This window comes from Gallus gallus, chromosome 4, assembly GCF_016699485.2.
Source record: "Gallus gallus isolate bGalGal1 chromosome 4, bGalGal1.mat.broiler.GRCg7b, whole genome shotgun sequence".
Lineage (NCBI taxonomy): Eukaryota > Metazoa > Chordata > Aves > Galliformes > Phasianidae > Gallus > Gallus gallus.
This window is the reverse complement of record NC_052535.1, coordinates 17,333,764-17,357,799: the sequence shown is the minus strand read 5'-3', so window position 1 is coordinate 17,357,799 and position 24,036 is coordinate 17,333,764. Positions and strand designations below refer to the sequence as shown.

Sequence of the window (24,036 nt, the reverse complement as noted above, 5' to 3'; positions counted from 1 at the left end):
TGGGAATCATTACAGAAAAAAAATGACAGATGTGAAATAACACGTCTGTACTTATTTAACCACGCTGCTTCCTACTGATGGATAAGCTGCTCAAAGTTCAAAACCACGTCTAAAAGCCTCCAGGTGACAACGTGAATGGAAGTCCCCCTGCAGGGAAGGGCTGCGAGCACAGGGGGCTGCTTCCCCACTGACCTCTTGCAGCAGAAGTGTGCCCACCCACCGACTCCCACTGCAGTACAATGCCATTACAGGTTCACCTTTGCAACACCAAATATATATATATATTTTTTTTTAATCACATGCTGGTCACCTCTCTGTAACACAGATACGACAGCTGACAAGGATTACTGCGCAATTGGTAACGGCTTTATATTTTCTTGAATTGACTGTAATAGAAAATGGCATTTCAAGAAGTTGCTCTGTTTTGCATAACCAAACTATGCAATAACAGAGGGCCATTGTATTTTGCAGGTTCCTTCAGTACAGTCTTTTGTACTTAATTTCATCCTGCATGTACTTTTTAAAATCACCTTGGCCCTCCACCAAAAAATATAATTGAGTTTTAAGACTTTCATGTCCCTGTGCTATGCAGCTTAGTGAACAGCCTATACCTTTGACTGCCTCTTGAAATTTGCAATACCCACCATGGACCTACAAAAGCATTTTGCTTGGGTAGCTGTATCTCTTTTCATGGGGCTTTGTTCAATTCAGCACAGCTGCTTGCATTAGAATTACACTCTGAGCAAACCTTATCTGAGCACGTCCTAGACCAGAACATCAGTATCATCTGCTCCGTGCTTCTAAAACAGCATTAGGAAAACATTCACAGTGTTGCCCTAGTTTGCCTCAGAAACATACATATGAATAAGTTTGTATATTTTATGCATAGATACACAGATCAGAATTATGCTGTATCAAGTGTGACTACTTCATGAAGGTTTCTGAAAAAATCTTCATCGTTTTTCACAAATTCTTTTTGGAGTTACTGCTCATTAAATAACACTGTAATACCTGAGAGCGTAGGGGAGAGAAAGTAGTTCATACATTCATTACTCCAGATCAAAACTGCATTCCTTAGAAGCAGCACAAGAACTTTAACACCAATTGAAATGGTGGCATTTCAACAAATGCTTATAACATGAAAGTCGTGTTGTTCCTCATTCCTTTTAGTATTGCAAGAAAAACAACCAACAGTGAATGATACCATCCCCATTCTGCTTCTTTACAGAAAACATGCACAGTATAAAAATAATGCTGCTTTGCAGAGAAAGTTTGTCATACAGACTTTAAAAACAGCTCTTTTGAACCAGTTTAATGTTGTTAAAATACAGACTCTTCCCATCTTTCTGTAAACCCATCTGGCACAGCTACCTAAGGTTCAAGGTCAAATTCCATCAGGAAAGCACTGGCAGAGCTTACTTCCCCAGCATCTTCACTACATCATTTTTATGTATATAAAAAATTCCACTTGAGGTTCACAAACATTTTGTTGTTGCCACAAATCCTAGCAGACAGAAAATATTACAGCTGTAAAAAAGAATTCATTATCACTTGGTTGGGGTGTGGACCCAGCGCAGGCAAAGGAGCAACTGCAATCTGTCCCTAACAGTGTCACTGTCAGCATTCAGCTTATCTGGAAGCAGCTAAGGATGGTCTGTCCTTGGACTTTCCAAACATGAAATATTCCTTCACCACGCACCTAAGATGCCAACAATGGCTCTTGCAAGACGAGTTACAACTACCATGGCATCGGCCACTGCTCTCCCTTCATTTCAGCAATGTATTCCAGCCTTTGCATCTGCCTGCAACCTGGAAGACCAAGCAGCTTGCACCATTTTTTGCCTAAACTGAAAGAGGATTGATATGAAAATAGGAAAGAGATCTCAAATATAGGCTGAGCTACAAAAGCAGGAAATTAGTTTTAAGGGCTACACTGCAAAAAACCGAGACATGGGCCAAGAAAAGACAGTTTGCAGTGACAGTAAGGAGCTGAGATCTGTCACAGTGCAGGATCACTGGTGACACCAAAGCAGGGAACTGTGAGCAGGGCTGCTTTCTTCCCTAACCTTAGGCTCCTGTGCCCACTGTAGCTACCAGCTGAAACCTCTATTCTTAGTCCTCACCTTGCTCCTGTCCACATGCAAGTTTGGAAATAACAAACCTGGAAGTCAACATCTGAGCTGTTGACAATTCATTTTAAGTGAAAAATATCTAAGTAGAAGTCATGACATTTATCACAGGAATAGAAATGAATGTGGGGAGCACACATCATAACAGCTGTCATTCAAAGTTTGTTACAGGTCACATCTAGTATTTCCTACCAATGTTGCATATTTTAATAGTATGGTAGGCAGTTTCTTCTTCAGCCCCTGCTTGGATTGAAACTTACGAACAATGCAAGAAAGTGATTGTGCTTCAAACTATTTTTATTTACATGAAAGCATACCAGTAATCTGACATTTAAAGCTAAATCTTCAAACCCTTCTCCCTATGTAAACAACGTACTCAATTTCCGCAGTAACAACCTTAATCTGCTAGTGCTCTATGTAGTTAATTCAGAGTCAAAGAAAGTAAATTACACTCTAGTTCTTGCTTTAAGTTGTAAATTTTTAGCACTCTCTATTCTAGTTTTTATCTCATGAGGTTTCTCAAAAAATCTCACAAAGGCTGGCTCGTTCAGTAAGGATGCCAGAATCTGTTCAAAGGCAAAAGACCATTCGTGGTTCTTTCTTAGACTCTGCGCTCCACTGCCTTCAGTCTGCTCAGAGCTGCCTTCCTCCTGTCCTTTCTGGGGGCTTTCAGCAGACACCTCTGTTGTGGCAGCTGGACTTCTGACTGGTGATGTGGGACTCTGAAGCCTTCTCCCAACTTCTTCCATTTTCAGCAGGAGACTGGTAACCACTGCTATAGCCCGGTACAACAGTTCCTCCTCAGGATCTCCGTGGAATAGATTGTACAGAGTTTTTGAGAACTGGATGAACTGAGACTAAACAGATACACAGAAGAGACTATTCAGAGAACAGCGACACAACTCTCCTGTTTCACTACGCACTGCAATCTCAACCCAGTGCTTGCAGCTGCTGGGCACCTGCTGCAAAAACTGCTCTACTGGCAGCATAGTCATGGACCCTGGTGAACCTGTGTGTCTGAAAGCCCACCTCTTACCGTCTACGGCAAGCTTACAATTAAAGTAGTTTAGAAAATAAACAGTGTCATGATTAACGTGAAGGTTTGGGATTTAAGGGATCCTAAGAAACCTTTAGAAAAATACTAACAGAACTTAAAAAGAAATACAGAAATAAAAAATCGGGCACGTGATACTCTGACACAGATGGTTTTACCTGATTCATTCTTGGCAAATCCTTAATGTTTTCTTCTTTTTTAAGAAGTTCATCTTGCCATTGCTTCAGATAGGCCTGAATATCAACCTTGCCCTTCCCTATTTGACAAAATAAATAAATAAAGTGAGCAAACAAGAACTGAGAGCTTCCATGAGGTATGATGAGCAGAACAACTGCATCCCCCACATCATTCCTTTGAAGCTGTGGGGCCAGGATCAGAGTTTACATTACTCCCTCCTTCACAGGACTACACGTACAGAAGTGTCTATAATGTTAGCACTACGCTGGAGATTATGTGAATTGGTATACTTTGTCAGCATGCACTTTCCAAGCTCTGCTCCCACAAAAGACTCCAGGATTCTCTACCTTTTTCTGGGCTGCTCTTCAAAGCATCACTTTCAAGACTATCCCCAGCAGATGAAACTAGAAAAGAAAAAAAAGTTATTGCTTTGAGAAAGGAGGATCACCACTTCCTTTTATCAAAAATTCTTGCCTTAAGGAGCAAGACCCCCAAAAGACCCTCCCCACAAAGAAACCATGTGGCAAAATCTGTATACCTTCTAAAAAAAAAATAGAAGCCACCGCAAGGCTGGAGAGGGCAAAAAACTACAATCAGCCATATCAAGTAGATAATCTTCAGAATGCTATCCATGTGGTGAACAGTGCTAAGGACAGGACGAACGTACTGTGGATAAGGCACTTTTGGATAGTTTCTAAAAATCAAAAAGGATCTTCTTTCCAAAGATGCAAAACCAAACAGTTTCCCAACTCCATAAATTTAAATCCCATATTTTTTTTTTCCAACTTACAGGATTTAAAATATAAACAAAGAATTTTGAAACCCATTGTCTCAGTCATCATGTATTTGTGGTTATTACACTTCTTGAAGCAGGAAATATCATCTCTTGAATGCAAAACTGCAATGGCCAGCACTTCAACAACTGTTTAACAGAAAGGCTTCCTACCATGCTGAAAAATGCTGACCAAATAAACTCCTCTATTTCAAGTAAACACTTGCAGCCTTTGAATTCATTCATCAGGCATACCCAATTCAGAACAGAACATCACTATTCTGTGTGCAGCTGCCAATGAAATGGCCCCTAAACCATGCTCATAATGAAGCCACATGCTGCTACAGAAAACAAATGCTGTGAAGAGTGATGGTTACCCACAAATTCTGCACTGCTTTGTATGACAACAGAGCTATTCACAGAACATCTCCGCACAATATTCTTGCTAACAATAACATGACTTGCTGGAACAGATGAATTCAAAGCAGATTTCAGAGGGTTTCAGAAGAAAACTCCCCATTTTTCACCATGAGATAATTAACAGAATCCTTCCAATATTCTGTAGGCAAAGCCACATGCTTACCACTGAGTTGACTGAAGTGGATCAGTTCTTCTTTTGAAAGAGCAACGCCTTTGGAAGGGCTTAGAGATTCCACTTCAGTAAAAGCTGCAATAAATAATTGAATAAAGTGGTTTGGGAGCTCCCAAGCATTGACAAAGGAGGGAGAAAAAGCAAAAGCTTGTGACTCATATATAATCCCAACGAACAAAATGATAGGACAAGGGGGAATGGTTTTAAACTGAGACAGGGGAGGTTTAGGTTAGATATTAGGAGTAAGTTTTTCATGCAGGGGGTGATGACACACTGTAACAGGTTGCCCAAGGAGGTTGTGGATGCCCCATCCCTGGAGGCATTCAAGGCCAGGCTGGATGTGGCTCTGGGCAGCCTGGTCTCGCGGTTGGCCACCCTGCACATAGAAACTCAATAATCACTGTGGTCCTTTTCAATCCAGGCCATTCTATGATTTTATAATTCTATGAAAATGGGAATGGTGTTTGAGTGTATTAAGTACTTCCCAAAGTGTATATCACCCAGCAAAAAAATACACATCTGTATTACAGCTACAGGACTGTACTGTAGCCAGAGCTAGTGACTGCAGGAAAAAAGAAAAGCTAAAACAAACAAACAAACAAACAAAGCCAAGGACAGCCTCTTTCTCACCTGGAGGGATGTGCAACTTAAAAAGAAGCTTGAGTTTGTCAGTGAAACTTCCATTATACATGGTATCTGTTTGAGACAAGAGGAAAACAGGCTATTCAACTGGACCAAGATTTAAAATACCCTCTTAACCTACACAACCACAATCCACAGACACTGGAACAGGACATGTGTCATATCCTACATGGAGTGCAACTAGAGATGAAGCTTAAAGAAATATCAGCTGCAACTAAGCCTAGGGTTTGCCTACTCTGAGGAAAGAACACGACAAAATTTTAGCAGACTATCCCATGAAGTATTTCTGAATACTCAGTGAAACACAAAAGCATGCTCACTAATTGGATTGCAACACACCTGTAACAAGCTAACACTGAGGTTACAGAAGAAAGTACACAGCACAGGATGCCTGTGACTTACTGAAATAAAACCACAGCACCAAAGAAACGTAGCATCAAAGTCTTCCCAGCATTTGCCTTTCCTATTTTTACTCCTGAGCTTTGGAAACAAGATGAAAGGGACACAGTAGCAACTTTGAAAACTTTCAGTTCCCCTGACATATAAGGCACTGGTTATCTTGCATGATGTGTATGAGACGGCTTACAGAGTGAGGAAGCATTTATCACCAAAACCACAAGGTCATGCCATTTTCTAACTTTCCAATGTTTTTGATAGTAAAGTAATAATTTCAAATAAGAGATTACCCTCCAGGGGATTAACATTTCAGAGAAGTTACTAATTTGTAAAGCTCTCTGTTAACTATTTCAATACAATTCAAGGCAATTCGACCCTAAAATAAGAGGCTCCTTAAACTCGCTACATAGTGCACAGGAGGCAATAACACTCAGGACTACTTCCAAAATGGAGTTCCCTTGTGAGTGTACTAAGTATATGTGTTGTTCTCCTACCAAGAACACAGGAAAATTGTTTGAAGTTGATAAGGCCATGGCAGTTCTCATCCAACAGTCTGAATGTCCACAATGCAATAGAGTCTCTGTTTGCACAGTGCGACCATGGGCTCAGGAGATGACAAAGAACTCTGAATTGCTGGCAATCAATTCGATACTGCTCAAGATATGGCAGGCTGGCATCATGGTGTTGTAAAACAGGACTATTTACATTCCAATAGCAGGAAAGAAAGTGTTCCTTCTGCAAAGGGAAGGTTATAGATATTAGATTGTATGAAGAAACAACTATTTATTTGGGTTAAAGAAGTGGGGAGTCAACTATGTAATCTGCTTTTAAACAGACGTAAAAAATACGTTGAATCTAGCTTTCACCTCACTTAAAACTATTCAACACTCTTCATTTTGTCCACCATTAGGATGGAAGTTTGAGAAGTGATGAAGATAGCATATTACCTTGAATAATTCATAAAGCTCATCAAGAACATTAGGACTGAATTTTACATCCTGAGACACAACACGTAGCTGAAACAAAATTAAGAAAAAATTAATGAGTAGTCTCTTTGGATTAAGCCCATAAAATGTGAGAGACATAAACTTATACTAAAAAAATAGTTTGAATATTCCAGGTTTTGGCATGTTAGAATTAGAAGTAAGAACAGAATTGCTTCTTAATAGCAAATAGGGGGTGATGGGAAGGAGATGACTGGGAGAAATAATTTCTCCCTAAAAAGGGAATTTAAAGTAAGTCACATTATTTGCATACATGGAGCCTACACTATGAAACCCAAGACATACAATTTGAATGCTAGACTATTTATAATGAACTAGTGTACAGCTTCCTTTATAATGGACAAGTGCACACTCAGCCCTTACCTGTGAAGCTGAATCCCCATTTTTTAAATGACAGAAAAAAAAACAAACAGGATTTTCAAACAAGACCAGTATCCATCTTCACAAGATGTATGTTTTGTAAAATGAAATATAACAGATAACATCTTAGCTCAATACACAGCAGTTAGTATCGGCTGCTACAAGCCACATCTACTACTGATAAAAGCACCGCTTGCTAAGTAGACTACTACTATTACCAGTTACTGCAAATAAGCCAATGAAGAAAGCAGACAAACCAAGGAAGTACCTCGCAACCCCCTTACCTCAATTCAGGAGCCTGAAATAAAAGAATGATGTTGGTAGCTCAAGAGCAGCTACACCAAGCATGCATTACCACACACTCACAAATACCACAGACACAAGAAGCAACACTTGGTGAATGCTGACAATAATGCAATACAGTAATTTCTTTAGTGACATTTGGGATGGCTTCCAAAAGAAAAAATGCAAGTAATTAATTGTGTTACTGTAGCAGTATGTCTCAAAGAGTAATGCATTAACAATTTAACAATAGCAGAAAGAAACACAGGGCAGCCTGTTCTCATCAATGCAAAATGTCTAAGTTATGCCAGCTTTTAGAAGCTGTATGTGATGATGGCATTTGTAATGAGAGCAGAAGGTTATGCTGTGATTCAAAGACTGAAAACATCACAACCCAAACCTCAGCTAACAGACACCCTGCAGACAAGAGGGATTTCAGCCTACAAAATGACTTATTTGGCTTTGGAAATTGTAATTGAAATCTTAAGATTTTTGAAAAAGGAAGGAATTTTCCCAGAGGAAAGGGTTTTGTTCTTCAAGTCACTCACCACATTCTGCTTGGTTGTAGTTTCTAATGTCTGGATCACATAAAGCCTGTTTCTGCAGCGCATACTCTCAACATCTTCATACCGAATATCACCGTATCTCTATGAAAAAAAATACAGTTCTATGAAATCAGCTGCTGTTAGATACATCTACGCAGGTATTTTTGCCTTTTTTGCATCAAAATACAAGTGTGGATGCACAGGAAGACCACAGAAAATGAGCAAAGAATCATTTATTACCACATCATGACTCTTGATAAATAGTGCAATTTTTAAAAAGAAAGTGTTTAAAAGACTGATGAAGGAAGAGAAGAAACTGCAGTTCACTGTATGGAAAGACAAAGCCTAACGCATATGTTGTCGGGCTTGAAGTTCACTTCAGTGAACTTTAGGTGGAGGAGAAACCTATCTATAAATGGATTAATACCCTTATCTAAAACTGAAGACAGAATGAGAAGCTAGATCTGTATCCTCCCCAGTACTACAAAGCTAGACACTGCAAAAATCAAAGCAGTACACTGAAAAGAAATGCTAGAAGATCCTAACTGATCCTCCTTCACCCAGCACATCCCAAAACATCCATTTCACAAGTACAGCAAGCTAATTATATACAGTTTCCTGCAGCAGCCATTATGTCAGATGTTACCACTGTCTGTAATGTAAAGTAATCAGACTCTGATTAGTAAAGAGAAGTACTGTTTCTCCTGTGCTTTGTTTGTCATTGAGCTGACATACTACTAGACACGCTATCAGAGTGAATGAAGGATGACAATACGTGACCTGTGATGAGTCCAGGGAACTCCACTCAAGACAGCCTAGCAAGCACATTCTAGGCAGTTTAAAAAAAAGATGAACAAAAAATACAAAAACATACCTATTTTGTAATGTATATGGTTTTCAGTGAGTCTCAGCAAAATGCACACCATAATCCCTGTCACTCTAGAGAGGTTTCCTATACTAGTTTGAACAACATAGCCTGCACAATGTAAACACTGCGTAGGGTGCAAAAACATACCCACAAGAACACATACTTCATTTGACTCTCGGATCAAATCAGTAATGTCCACTTTTGGGTGGTCACCCTTTGCATCACTGAGGTTGGAGCCCTGCTGCACAGCTGGAGGCAAAGGACTGTCTTTGTTGGTGACGCTGTCAAAAAACCTGCGTGAAGCAAACACATGAGAAATCAGCAGGAAGCAGATTATCACAACAAAATGGTAACATCAGCATCTAGCGAAAAAACATGAGCAGAAATAGCAAATTAACATCAATGTGCAAAAATAGCAAAGAATATCAGCATGAATAGCACAAATCTGATGTAACAGTAGAACAGATACACAAACACAGGAACCCACAACCCAAAGAAGGCTGTAGAGTATTGAAATTTTCAAGGCACAGCTAGGCAGTAACATGACTGCTGTGACCTAGTGCTAACAGTTATCCTTCCTGCAGATAGGATAGAAGCTTCCAGAAGCACCAGAAGCTTCCAGAGCCCCTTCCACTTGGTTTTCCCCTGGTTCTCAGTGTGCTACACAACTAGGGTAGAGGAATGGAGCCTTGGGCTGAACTGTGACCCAGGCAGTCTTAATTCCTTCAAATCACACCTACATAGCCAGGCTAAACAGTTCCAACAGGGAGGTTGGTCAGTGTTGAGAAACAAATGCCTATGGAGTGACAGCTTCCTTTTTTTGGAAGTGACACAAACCACTGCCATCATTTTATAAATACACCAGAATGCTGCAGGCTGGATTAACTGTGCAACAGAAGTGTTACAGCCAAATAAAATGTTGAAAGTCAAAGTTCAAAAGAACTTCACAATAACCACTAAAATATTGGGTGTCAGGCAGTTCATTTGGTTGAACTGAAACTTAAAACTTCACTCTGCTTCTAAATTTTATAATCTAATAAATCAAAAAATTGAGTGGATGTGCTCTTACCGCTATTGCTTTTAAGAGCTTAAAATTTAAACAAGCACAGTTATGTTCTAAAATAATCACCAGGCTGCATGGCGTCTTAAAATAAAAATACATCTTCCTCATTACTTCTGTAGATCCTACCCCATCCAAACATGCAACATTTAAAAATCTGGCTAAAGGGAAATTCTTATTATCACTGCATAACAATTACAACTCTCGACTCATAGAGCAGTTTCAGCACAGTGTTTCTGTTATAACACCCCCTGACGGAACCACAGGAGCAGCAACAGCACTATTTAGGCAGCTAGTCAAACAAAAACCGTGCAAGTAATGCATCAATTAAGAATGCACTTGATGTTGCATATTTCAATTTTTCTTTAAATGCCCATATAAAACAGCTATCTGGTCACAACTGTCCGCAACAGCATTTTTTTCCCCTCTACTATCAACCATTAGCAGCAGAGGAGCCAGCAGCCAAAACTACAAGAACTGAACAGCAGAATATTTTCTTACTAAGTGAATGTCTGAACTGTTTGGAACAGTCTTAGTGTTCTCTGGACTCGCTGGTTATCATCAAAAGTCACCTTTTAGTTAAAAATAATAATAAAAACAGTTTTTACTTTAAAACACATGAAATTACAGTGGTTCTAGTAGAACTTCAAAGGAGGATAAGATTTTCAGAGTACCCAGGCACACTTCCCAGCCATCACTTCCGAAATTTCCACCTGAGATGAGCATTTAATTACTTCAAAGCCTTCAGAATTCTTGGCCAGAAGCCTCCCCACTGCCCCATGACACATTTATTTGCACTTACAGCAGCTGCTACACAGCCTTTAAGAACAAGACATGCACTGATACCTGTTGAGAACAGTCACAGCTTCTGCATCATCCTTACAAGCCAGCAACTTATCCATGTTGTATTCCAGCACTGCAAGTCCCAGCTGCAAGATTGCCTTTATTCCATCATAGAAGAAACAGTCCACCACATTGACTGCACTTTCAATAGGCAGCACACTGATAAAAAGGGTAAGGAACCAGGAGAGAGAGACCGAGGAGAAAAAAGTCATGCCCATCATGTGGTCTGTCAACTGAGGCAGATGAACTCTGATGAGCTCCTCAAATACTGCCTGATCTACCAAGGCACCTGCAGGGAGAGGATAACAAAACCACCACCCAAATCTTAATAAAGAGAAGTGTACTTTTCTCAGAGCACTGGCCAGAAATCAAGCTCCTATCCAAATGCAATTTGTTGTCAAAGCAAACAGAGACCTAGCTGCACGGCACCACTGTCTCCATTCCCTGTGATGGAAGCTAAACACTCTACACATGAACTTCTGCATTCTGTAAAGTATGCTAGCACTCCTGCATGTGCATAACTACTGCCAGTGATTCCCCTGTCAGCTGATGCATCCTCTCTGCAATGAGAGAGAAACCTCACAAGCAATTTTCTTGTAGCATACATACCTGCAAGCTTTAGTACTAGGCTAAGTCTGCTTCTGGAACAACACTGTTTCTTTTATTTCAGCTGTCCAAGTTCCAATAAATAGCATAAATTGCAGCTATAATTCCAATGGAACTGTGTAATAGTCTAAGAAAATATTTCTTGAGTAGTTATCCCTAGAATAATGACATTTTTTAAAAAAATTACATCCACTTCTTAAGAGATTAAGAAGAGTCTTGGGATGTTCTCTGTTACTTCCCATTTTCTACTTTACAATACTGAACCAAGCACCACAGTTTCTTTGGACTAGTTAGGCTTCAGAATGTTTGTTCACAAGGACTGATCATTATATTCAGTTCTAGATAGATTACAAGACAGACTGATGTTACCAATGATTCGACGATTGAAATAATCAGGTAGCATCCTTTCACACACAGCAACCAGCAGCCAGAATGCTTCCTCCTCCTTAGCATACAGCAGAAGTACTGATGTCAATATGTTCATTGCCTGTAAACAGTTAAATAAGAAAGGAAACACGTATGAGGAAAGAGGGTGAAAACCCAACAAATTGTCATTTGTTAAGGTTTATTCTTCTGAAGGCCTTTTATACCATGTGTTTAGAGTTCTACAGTAACCTGCAGCCCTATTAGGTATAAGGATTCTACATTTATATTATCAAATACAGAGCATAGTATTTAAACTACATAAAAATGTTTTTAAGTTTTAAGAGTCTAGTAGAAATGCAGGCATAAGTGCAATAGAAACAGTAGTGTTTAACAACAAATTCAAGTTCAACACAAAAGCTCATGTGACATGGTGGAATGAAAAAAGTAATGCGTAAGAACAAAAATAAACCATTGCGTATTTCTGTGATTGATTTTATGAGGTACACTATACTGCCATGATGAACTCATGTTTAGGCTCTCAAAACTACTGTACCTGACAATATCCAATTTGAGGATTCCTGTATGCATAAGCTGTAAGAACTCTCCGGAGTGCAGAAATTCCTGTGTCACTTTGAAAAGCAGGATGCTCAGGTAAGGAGCGACGTAAATCACGTTCAATTTCATCAGTAGCTAAAGTGCATGTTCCCAAGGACTTTTCCACCAACTCAGTGTAATAACCAGGGCTGGAGGCCATATCATTGACAGCACCTGACAATAAATATAACTGAACAACATTAGAGGACAATACTAAAGCATCTACTCCATTTTCTGCAATCTGTAAAAAAAATTCTGGTGACTTCTGAGGTACCTCCAGCTGCTATTGTGTAACATAACAGAGTAATTCTACTGAAATTAATGGCATTCTTCTGAAACAAAAACAGAAAAGCAAAAGAAAATAAGGCTTGGACGAAAGTTACTTTCCCTTACAAAGTTAACTTTTTTTCCTGTTTCACTGGGGGGGCTGGGGGGGAAGTTTCCTTTCACCTCCGTTCTGACGGAGGTATGTTCTACAGCAGAAACTCACAGAAGTATACTCAGAGTTCTGGCAAGAGATTCCCTGTGTGTATGAAAAGTCTACAATTCCACCCTCTAAACCAAGCAACAGTGTCTAACAAATAGCTACCAATACTGGAGCCAAATTCTCTTCTAGGAAAACATTTTTTTTTTTGTCTGGGAACACTGTCCTCACAGAGAGCTTAAATCAAAACAATTAAAAAATGGGCCTATAAACACACTTTGCTTTTTAACAAGTAGAGACGCTGCAGAAACTGATTGTCCCCTTGAAGATCACAAATAGAGCATACAGTCATCATTTTTTAGCTGAGTTTGTTGAAGAAGATGATGGGACAGATTTCGTTTGAATCAATGCTGGATGTATTTCAAAGGCTCTTCCTTCAGAAAGGTTTAGAAAAATTGCCACAGGAAAGAGCGCTTCTTTTTTTTTTTTGTCAGACTATGGTCAGCCAGTAACAAGAACTTCCATACAACACAGTCCACAGAATGAATCCATTATACTTGCTGTGCAGTACCTGAGAAGAGTAGCCAGAGCTCTCCTCTTAAGGCTTCTGGGATCCCTCTTACAACTAAATCTCGAGTCTTCTTTGTTCGAAACATACTGACACCATGACCTCGTTCAAAAAAAAGGATATTCCAGGACTGTTCTTTCATTTTTTCTTTCAACTACAAAAATCAAAAAAAAGAAGACTATTATGTATACTGGAAGCTTTTTTCATGTTTCCAGAAAAAAACAAACAAACAAACAAACAAAAAACTCCACTTTTCTCACAGTTATATTCACATACACTGTAAATGACAGCACCAGTATCAGTATTGCTAACTGAAATAAACACTGAAATAAACACAGAGCCTATTGCAGGGAACCCACTTTAGCAGGGGGGGTTGGACTAGATGGACAGGACACAGTGCAAATATGCAGATAAATTCTGCCATCATAGTTCTGATGCATTCCAGAAACATATTGTCACCATAATGGGTAAGCAAAATTCATCATTTTATATAATTCCTGTGGCAAAAAAAAAGAGGCACTTGTTAAGATTCTTTGTCAGCTATTTACACGTAAATACACGCTTATATGATACATACACATAAAAATCTGATTGTAACTTTGGTCAATTTTAAAGTATTCTTATTTTTGCTTCCTGACACATTTTCTTGGTAAATAGTAAATTAATAGAAGAAGGAAAAAAAGATGAAATTGAGTGAAAGCAGTAGAAAAGAAAACCAAGAAAAATAGGAGGAAGCTTCAGATTGCTTCTGTGTGGTTCCAGTTTTCTTTGTGCTAATCTGCAGGCTCTAACGAACAAACATTTGGCCATGATGATGCAGTGTAATTAAGCAAGTGATTACTTGCATAGTCAAATCATACTGTTACAGATATCTACTTAATTATTCAGATAAATCAGCATTCTGCAATTTCAATGTGCCTTTGAATTGTACTTTGCTAACAGCAATGAAAATGTATTAACTCTGATATTGAAGACAAGATAATATCCTACAGAAACTCAACAGCGAAAGCAGGCTGTTCTCCTTTCTTTCTGGTTCATCACACTATGTTGCATTACATCAGTTGACAGATTTGGAACAGGGTGGGTACAAATGGTGCAAAGCACACAGTGATGACATTCCATCAGTGCCATCGTTTCACCACTGTTTCTAAATCACTCCTCCGTTTGTTTTTATTTAACATGAGCGCCACATAGCAATGGGAAAGAATCAGTAATTGGGAAAAACTGCAAAAGAATGAAGTCGAGTTGGATTACGAAGGGGAACTAATCGCTGAAAATACACCCATATTGATTTTACATTTAATCAAATATTTATCAACCAGAGAGAACACTTGGCAAGCCAGCAATTACTATCAATGCACAAGACAACTGTGTACGCATCTGAACTTCAATAGCACCAGCCATGTAAGTAAAACCTCCTGCAGAGGGAGAACTGGCAAGAATTCCCTCTTTAAACATAACTGGATACAGACATTTTACTTGCAGAGTAGGAGGCAGAAAAAGTGGAAGCAGTGAAACAGGTCCTCTCTAAGATACAAGATTTCTAATAAACTACTGATTGTGTTCCTAAAGAGCAATGCAATTAATCTAATGTAAAACAGCTGATCATCAATGGTTACGGCCCATGAGAGACTCCAGTGCTCAGACAGGGTGAACACTGACACTATTGTCTACCCTTGCAGCAGTAATATTTAATATTGTTAAAGCAATTACAGGCAATCTGCAGAAAGGAAAAGTAAATTTTGCCACTTCTTTCCACTGGACTATAAAAAGTAGAATTTGCCTACTTTTGCTGAAAGGCTAATTTTAAAATGAAACCCTTCTGTCCTCTTGTATGCATCACAGAGAAGCAAAAATAGTACATCTTACTGCAAAAATAATAATTACAAAAATTTTAAAACATCCAGAGTGTAATTTTGACAGACGGATGCATAAAAGAATGAAGCAATTAAGAAATGAAGAAAGTTTCCTGATAACATTCTCCTTGCTCCTGAAGAGTTTGTAGTGACTTTGTACCTTGACAATTCAGATAGACCTGAAACATGTTGACTATCACAAAACAAACAGCCAGCTCTTCCTTGAGGGGCACAAAGAGCAAGAGGAATTAGCTCCATAAAGATGAGGCATATCGTTATTAAACAAGTTGAGCAGAAAATTGAATACAGCCGTGAAGAAGAACCCTGTGGACTCAAAATACAGAACATGCAGATGAAAGAAGACTGGCAAAGCCACAGTGGAAATCAGCAGCCTTGCTGGAGTATGTTTTGAATATGCTTAAGTCTCTTCCAGTTAGATTCCAAAAACTGTTGGCCACTTTATCCCTTACCATTTTAGGGTCTAGATTCTCAGCATCCTGAGGATGGTAGACAGTCATTAGGGCTTCTGTACTGACAGTTTTGCTGTTATCCCTCAGATCTATCTTTGATGGTACCTCATCAAAATCCTTTGGACTGTCAGAAGCAGAACTACTTGCAACCTTAACAAATAAGTAAATAGATATTAGCAATGGTAGTTATAAATGCCAAACAATCCATCAAGAAGCAACACTTACAGCAGAAACCATTTTGCTTCCAGACTATCCTTGTTTATCAGATCAATTTACAGGTATCAGATTCTGTACTAAAATGTAGACTTGCATACAATTCATATATGTAAAAAACAGAACTCCAAAATAAACAAATAGAAAGCAGTCCCCATGCTAAACAGGCAGGCTTCAAGAGGCTACTCTTGTAAAATTCATCTCTACAACCAAAAACTTAATGATGAAAGGACAACTATTATGAAAACAGTAATAGGCAAAGACCTGACTACCAATCAAGTCGAAAGAACAACATTAATTTCAATGGAGCCACATACAGAACTATACAGAAATGCTGAGAGCATTTCGAAAACAGCATTAGAACCTGGAAGCTTTTCAAAACCTGATGGAAACAATATAAGAGAACCCAAAAAATAATGCATTCAACAATAACATCATTGTTCACATGCTCTCCTACACATGGGCACTGAAATATTTACTTTTCCACACCCTAAAACCAGAGCTACAGAACTTAGCGTGCTAGGCCAAAATAATGCAGATATTACCCAATAGAAGGTATTCAAATTGGGAATTCCCTTGAGAAGCAGACTTTAACTCTCAGATCTCCCAGGGCTGTGCTGTAGACTTACCAGCTGAGCATTTCTGCTGATATCAAACTGTCTTGCTTTTATTATTCATTTGTATTTTTGACCTCTTAAGAAGCACAATCTGAACACTGAGACACACTGATATTCAGTCCGATAGACTGATTACGTTCTACCAAAAGGCATTCAGTTGTACACTTGTACACACAACTGTCATTCTAGATGCTCCATTGCTCCAGTGGATTCTAATTTTTTCAAGAGAAAATCTTCTGGGAAGAGATACAGAAGCTCTAATAAGTAATGCTTGTTAGGACTGCCTAGTCATGTTTTCTTATTTCTCATATATTAAACTAAGTACAGATTTCTTCACATCCAGAAGTAACCTTGTAATTATTCCATCCACTTTCTGAGTCAAATAGTCAGCTGACTGAAAAAAAGGCACAACAAAACATAATTTTCTATCAGACTGATGGGCTTCAGTTTTAAAGTAAAGGGGCTGAAGGCAAGAAATGGGAACACGATTTAAAAAATAGAAGAGACAACATGTTATCTAGAGGTGCAGCAGACCCTCTCTATAGAGATTAAATAATAGTGCATGGCATAAAAAAAAACATAGATAACTATACATTAAACTCTTAGTGAGACTAGACAACCTAGTAGCTAGTGAGAAACTAGAGTTAGGTGAAGAGTTACCTCTGTATTTATGTGCTGTGGACTTGAAGTTGAAGTTGCATTGCATTTGATTCTGAGCTTTGTGACAAGCTGTTCAAAATCTCTAACTTCAGTGAAACGAAACGCTCTTTTTCCTTTGGTACTAATGTTGACTCCTCTGTTGGCTGGGTCAGCCTTATCCACACCTATCACCTAGGGAGACAAGGCTGCGTTAACGAGGCAACCCATCCCAACATATTTTATCACCCTGTTTCCAAAAGAAAAAACGATTAAAAATACACACACGTACATGGAACAGCAGTATGAAGCACCGCATAAACAGAATTAGTAATGTAAATAATGAACTGGTAATGTTACAGCTCAGTGGTCTAGAGCTGTTCTAATACAAGGCAGTAAGTATCATGTCATAGGCTTTCTACAAGGTACTGAACATCTTTGAAAAGGTTTTTCTCAGCAGAAAGTACGGAACATGCTTGAAAATCTTGCAGCCTCCTACCTGCTGGAGCTGTTTACCTTTTTTCCTACCATCAAAAATACAGACAAGTAATGAAATGAATCAAGTTTCACGAGAACAAATTTCCACTGAGACAGCTGTCATAATATGTGATGGCTGGAGCTTATTTTAATTGCTATCATGAAACAGTTACACATTAGAGTAGTTAATACACTTTAATAATGCACATACCTGTAAGTTAATCATGAATTTGTAAAGCGGCTGTCACTGCTCATGTTTTTACATTGTTACAGGAAAGGAAAGCAAGACAGACTAAATGAAAGAACTCTGTGGTACTGTAGAACAAGTAGTGAGGGCCCAACAAACTACAAGGAGATAATTTAGCTCCTTTAACACAGTCTCTTCTTTTTTTTTTTTTTTCCCCACACCTTATGGATGTTGCTATTGTTTGCAAGACTGTTTAAAGATCCTGGTTAATTTTTAAGCTATTGTATCACACATCTGGATGCTGCTGAAAAATCTCTAAAAAAATCTAAAAAAATCTCTAAAACGGAAATGTGGCAATGTCACAGATCATGCAAAGTCAGGAAAGAGATGGAAAAGGATTTTTTTCCTAGATATGATTCCACAGTCTACCTGCAGAACCCTACAGAACTATGAAAGCGGTCCTTTGCAATACAATCCTTGTTCAGTTTGTTGAGACTACCAGCTGGCACTGGTATTTGTTCACTGAAGAACGTCAATGGATTTTCCTACAGATGTTTGAACAGACAGCACTTCTCAACTACTGCAAAGAAATGAATGGCACTACAGAGCGAAGAAAGAAACAGAGCAGAACAATTATCTTCAAGATCCTCTAGCCTTTCCAGTCCTTTTTAGCTCAAGAATCTTACATTAACTCAACCTCAAAAATTAAGCATAATTTTTTTTAATATACGTACTATTTGAAAAATTGGATTCTGTAGCCAGCTACAAAAATGAGAGTAAACGGAAATGGCAAAAATGACACAGAGGACAATGTCGAAACATGAAACAAGCAGTATTACTATATGCAGCATCAGAAGTAGAGGGAAATCATGACATCATGTAAACTAAGCTTATTCTAAGGAAAATCTAATCAACTGACAATAAGCTATACAAGTGAAAATCTTCTGGTATAAGTGGCTCTGACTGTAGTTTGCGTTACCTCTCTCAATGGAATGATTACACTACACAGGCTGCCATCCTGGCTAGCAAAGCAGATGTAGTTTTCTGAAATGCACATTTTCCCATGGGCATTGTAATGAGTGAAAGGAACCCATAAGAAGCACTCGTGAACTTCCTTCAAAGTCTCTTCTTTGGGTAGCCTGAAGAATGCACTGAACTGCTGACTGTGGGCTCGACTCTCCAGGCCTCTAGATTAAAAAGCAAACAAAACAAAAACAAGGGAGGAGAGAGAAAAGAAAAATGAAATATTTTAAAAATATCCTTAAAAATACAAATGTTGCAATGTCTTGTGGAAAGACTACTTAAAACAGTAAAATATGCACTCTCAAAACCTATGCTGTCACTTGGAAGGTTCAGCATTTTGCTTGAAGAGGCAACAAAATGCAGGACCAGACCTACACACACCCACTTAACAAAATACTTCAATGCTTCAGTAAATAGGAATAAATTCAGACGCATTCTTACACAGCAAAGCACTTTGCTGAATCAGGGTCTAAAGGTAGTGGAAAAGAAATACACACTATTAGCCTAGTCTGCTCTGCTTTCCAACCCATCAAAATAATCAATTTAAATCTACAAGTTTTGTCTTGACAGAGGGTTAAATAGCTAGAAACGTAGCACATAGAAGCACCTATCATGGGATAATTTTTCACAGATAACTGCAGCCAGAAACAACATCTCTGTCACAGACTAACATGTCTCTCTAGCACTGCTACTAAACCAAAGTATCAATTACCTAGGAAATTCAACTCAATCCAGGCTTTGCTATTAGTGTACTATACAAGGAGAGAACAATTTGACTTCTTGACATTTTTTTTTTCTTAAATTTGTTGCATAGTTTGCTTTAACTAGGAACAAATTAAATGGAGCTATTGGAAATCAAGTTAAGGATGAAATTTATTGGAAAATGCTTTCTCATATTTTCTTCTTTGCACAGGTAATATTTTCCAATACAGATTTAGTTAATTAAAATTACCCAACTGTAGTCTTGCTTTTCCTGGTTACTTTTCACAGTAACTAGCCAATCAAAACCTCACAATTTGAGTGGGAATTTGGATAGCTCCTCCAGGAGAGAGCAACATTTGCATCAACAGAAACTAGAAATGAAGTAATAAATTTACTACAAGAAATAATCACACTTTCCTTGAGAAGGAAGGACTCTAAACCATCTGTTTATTTACATACACATCTATCTCCCTGCCTAAAACATGGCTATAAACAAGAAAAATCTGTAGCTCATTGACTTTATCACTTATCTATCTATCTATCTACCTATCTACATCTATATATAGAGAGAGACAGCTAGGGTAGTATGGTTAGGTTGTAGTTGGGCTTGATGGTCTTTAAGGTCTTTTCCAACCTGAGCAGTTCTATGATTCTATGATTCTATCTCCAGTGGCACAAAAGCCATGTAGTTATGTACATATGTATTTTAAATCATTTATTCTTCTCCTCCTCACTGAGATTCTTTGTAGACTCTCCATTCCTGATTTCCTACTCCTCAACACTGTAAAACGTCTTTTAAAAATACAGACTACTATAAACTACAATTGAAGTCCAGTTCGGAGGGTTTGATCACTCTCTGCCTTCATACAGACTTTGATACTGCTAAGTAATAAAAGGTTACAATGTTATGCAAGCCTTTGATCCCAAATTTTAACAAGATAGTTATTTAAGAGAATGCCATCTTTGCCAACATCTACTGATCTTCCTCAGGCAAGGATTTTCCTCCCCTTTATCTAAAAATATACTGAGTCCAGAACTGATGGATTATAAGCAGTTACCTCTTGGTGATCTGCAGGGGATCATGAAGGACTAGGTCATTTTCAAATGTCTCCTTATCAAAAAGTCTCCTAACAGCATAGTTTGCCAGCTGCTCCATGAGAAGGAAGGTTTCATTAATGTGCAAAAACATGGAAAAGTAGTGATCTTCTCCATGGGAGCAGACATGAATGCTCTCTGTCAGAATAACATTGGAAGTCTTCTCTAGTTTTGATATTGCATCCCAGGAGATAATAAGCTTTACTGAAAATACAGATATAACAGATATGAGTAACACCTCTTTAGCTGCTATCCTTGTATTAATCAAAAAAGCAGTAGCAATCGAAAGTATAATTAAACAACACTGTTAGATAACAACTCATTTGGAAATGTCTATAAATTCACAAGGACAAAAAAAAAAAAGACTCTTCACAATTCCTATCAAATATTTTCACTAGAATGATTTTTATAGAAAGAAACATTAAAGACACACCATTTATGAATATACAAGCCTGTATTGTCTTTTTTTTTTTTCTCTAGTATGATACTGCAAATTGCAAACAAACAGACTCAGGTAAGTTAACCTACTTTAACAAATTATCAGTTAGACACCTGTTGACATGGCAAATCACTTCCTCAAGACATAAGAAAAATGCTTCCACATGTGAAAGATATACAGCAAAACATGAAAGGACTAGGGTTAGCATTGGGCCTAAGCCTCACTTACTTTCTGCACCCAGCAAAAATGAGTAAAAGCTCAGGAAGTTGGTACTAAGATAAAGCCATCCTTGACAAGGCACCCGGCCCTTCCAGTAGCTGCATGAATAATAAGTAACCAACTTCTCCTGCTCTGGTAATCCAAAACACCTTTCAAACTTCATAAGACCTTCACGAAATTTCTCAGGATCTTCTTCTTTTGTAAAAGAACCTTTTCCTTCTTCAGCAATCAAACCCTAAAACAGGAGAACAGTTACTTCACGTATGTATCCACGTGGGTGGGTGTCTTATAAAAAACTGCATACATACAGCGGAGTATTCTTCTTATACGATATTATATTTTACAACTTGAAGAATAGTCTGAGGACCAAAACACAGGTTATAGATCTCATGTGCTACTTCAGATTCATACAGTTTTGGCATGACACACATCGTCAGGTTTCCTTATCTGAAAACAATATATTTTCCTCACTTAATCACATGAATTTCAGGGCTAAATGTTTAGTAATTGCACAATGAACTCTTGTATACTTCCTAGGGGTTCTCAAAATTATTGTGAAATAATTTGTTATCAGTTCTAGACCACTATCTACAGGCACCTGGCGTACCATTTACCAAAAAGAAATAATTTATGTCAAACAACTTTACTTAACTATGTGGCAGATAAACAGTAACAATGGAGTGTATTACTCACTCAGAAGTACACAATATCATGGTGCTGTCTACATGGAACATAATATTTGTGTACATTTAGAGGAAAAAAATACTCAGCCTTTCCCAATTGTGTCATGTGCCTTCTACTTACTCTTATCTTTCCCTGGACAAAGCTTGTAATATCTTCATTTGAATCAAATACTGATAAAATGTTCATAACATTGTGTTCTAACCAGTCCCAGTGTTCCGTTATCTCTTCTCTGCTGGCTCCTGATGGAAAGGCAAAAGACAGAAGTGACTTTAATTACTTCATTAAAAACATTAATCAAGAGAATATTCAGTAAATTTCAGGTTCACAGAGTAATTTACATCCACAAGTCCAAATTACACCAAAAACACTGCTGTGTTTTTATCTTTCAGGCTCTTTATGCATCCGTATTTCTAGCCTTTACCTCTAGAAGCATTCCAACTTTGTCAAGATTTTGTGGCTCAGCGCTGAAGCCTGACTGGGACTGACAGTTCCTCCAGCGCAACAGCATCACCAGCACACACCCATGTTAGTAAGTAGGATACTCTCCTCAAAGGTGGGAAACATGAGATCACATTCAGAAACTAATAAGAAAATGAAACATGAACTTTTGATACCCTCAGTTTTGATCACTAAGCCACAGCAGTTCCCTGAGAACTCCCAGCCTTGGATTTGCAGTGGTGCACGAACACTTCTAACAAGTGTAAGGTTGCATCACTGTACGCATCTCCATGGCCAGGCTCTCTCTCTTCGGATAAAACAACCATTTATGCTGCCTATGACAAACATTTGCTTGCGCTCAGTGTAAGTCATTGTTTTATCTCATTCTCAATCAAGTCACATTTTAATTAGATTTCTAATCACACTAAAGCTAAGCCAACCACCATTCAGGAAACAGTTGTCATTCCATCTACATAGTAAAGTACTGCTTACATTCTGATTTCAAACAATGCAATGTTTTCCTGTAGTTAAAGGGTTCTAAAAGAGGACAGAAGCAGAGCTGCACCCTAGATGGAAAGCCATATATACCAGACCTCCTGATCCAGGACAAAAGGCTCATTGATACCAGCTGAATGACCCTTGAAGCAGCATCTGGCACCTCCAGAATTAGTACTGTTTCTCTTCTGAACTCTATGGGATTCCAACACTGAGGAATTAAGGAACGCTTCCTTCTCTTTCATTACATACATGCCAGAGGAGTAACTTAAAAATCTGCTATCCCTAGTCATAAGGAATATACAAAACACAGAGACAAGACTAAATTCAATCTTCCTAGAATGTAAATGTGGCACTTTCAAATATCTTAGAAAAAAGCAACCTTATTATGTTACTTTACTCACTTGACAGCACTTTTTCTCAAGGTTACAGAAGGCAATCACTTACTTCATGGTGAATGTCACTGTGACTTTACAGCAAAAAAAACTATCTCACCTGAACTACCCAGAAATAGATTAGTGGCTTGCTTCAAATGCAAAGGAAAACTCTTACCTACTAGATACAGGTTGTGAAATGCTCATGATAATTCATCTTACTCTTTTCACATACTCAGTTACAAATTACACACGTGGAAACAGGTAATAAAGCAGAGCTTATACTAGTGAACCAACAGAAGAGGTCCAGCAAATTCAACACTGAATCAACTCTTTTTAAGACAGGTGACTCTTTGCACTCCATCAGATGGTGGGAGACAGGAAGAAGGAAATGGAGAGGAAGAATTTACATAAGATTCAATAAAGGGATTCTAGAACATACGTGAGTTAGTTGTTATATCCTTCCCAGGAATGCTCACAATTAAACATTCTACAATCACATACTGTCACTACCCCCAGGCAGGAACACACCATTCACAATTTCTGTTTTCTCAATTTACTTTGTAAAGACTAATTGAACAACTTTCCGTGGACTCCACAGAATTAAGGCTGCCTTGGGAATAAATAGAAATTGTTCTAAATACTGTTAGTTAGGCTGTGCTACATATGCTGGATTTGCAATCACACTTGAAAAATAATATAAAGAGTAATTAACGAAGCAATGAAATCAAAACTAATTCTTCCTCTCAGACTACACATATAGAGCAATTATTGAGTCACTGTAAGAACCAAAGGCACAGATGTGACACAACGAAGATGAAACTGTTTC

General features: G+C 38.3%; 1 protein-coding gene across 2 annotated transcripts in view; it reads right to left on the bottom strand.

Moving 5' to 3' along the window:
• Nucleotides 1–2,408: 2,408 nt before the first annotated feature.
• The window catches only part of TBC1D8B (TBC1 domain family member 8B), a 31,675-nt gene continuing 10,047 nt past the window's right edge, over nt 2,409–24,036 (bottom strand). Inside the window, exons 3-21 of one of the 2 annotated variants that reach the window (XM_015278640.4) lie at nt 22,021–22,139; nt 21,226–21,451; nt 20,522–20,762; nt 18,718–18,925; nt 17,099–17,269; nt 15,609–15,758; nt 13,286–13,436; nt 12,250–12,464; nt 11,700–11,817; nt 10,728–11,013; nt 8,985–9,114; nt 7,957–8,055; nt 6,710–6,778; nt 6,257–6,497; nt 5,355–5,420; nt 4,716–4,799; nt 3,708–3,764; nt 3,342–3,439; nt 2,409–2,986 (exon numbers count right to left, since the gene is read on the bottom strand). In XM_015278640.4, coding sequence (XP_015134126.1) covers nt 2,576–2,986; nt 3,342–3,439; nt 3,708–3,764; nt 4,716–4,799; nt 5,355–5,420; nt 6,257–6,497; nt 6,710–6,778; nt 7,957–8,055; nt 8,985–9,114; nt 10,728–11,013; nt 11,700–11,817; nt 12,250–12,464; nt 13,286–13,436; nt 15,609–15,758; nt 17,099–17,269; nt 18,718–18,925; nt 20,522–20,762; nt 21,226–21,451; nt 22,021–22,139 — 3,140 coding nt within the window. In that variant the 3' untranslated portion in view covers nt 2,409–2,575. Of the gene's footprint in view, nt 2,987–3,341; nt 3,440–3,707; nt 3,765–4,715; nt 4,800–5,354; nt 5,421–6,256; nt 6,498–6,709; nt 6,779–7,950; nt 8,056–8,968; nt 9,115–10,727; nt 11,014–11,699; nt 11,818–12,249; nt 12,465–13,285; nt 13,437–15,608; nt 15,759–17,098; nt 17,270–18,717; nt 18,926–20,521; nt 20,763–21,225; nt 21,452–22,020; nt 22,140–24,036 lie in introns of those variants that run through there. The other variant, XM_015278641.4, reaches the window with a different exon arrangement.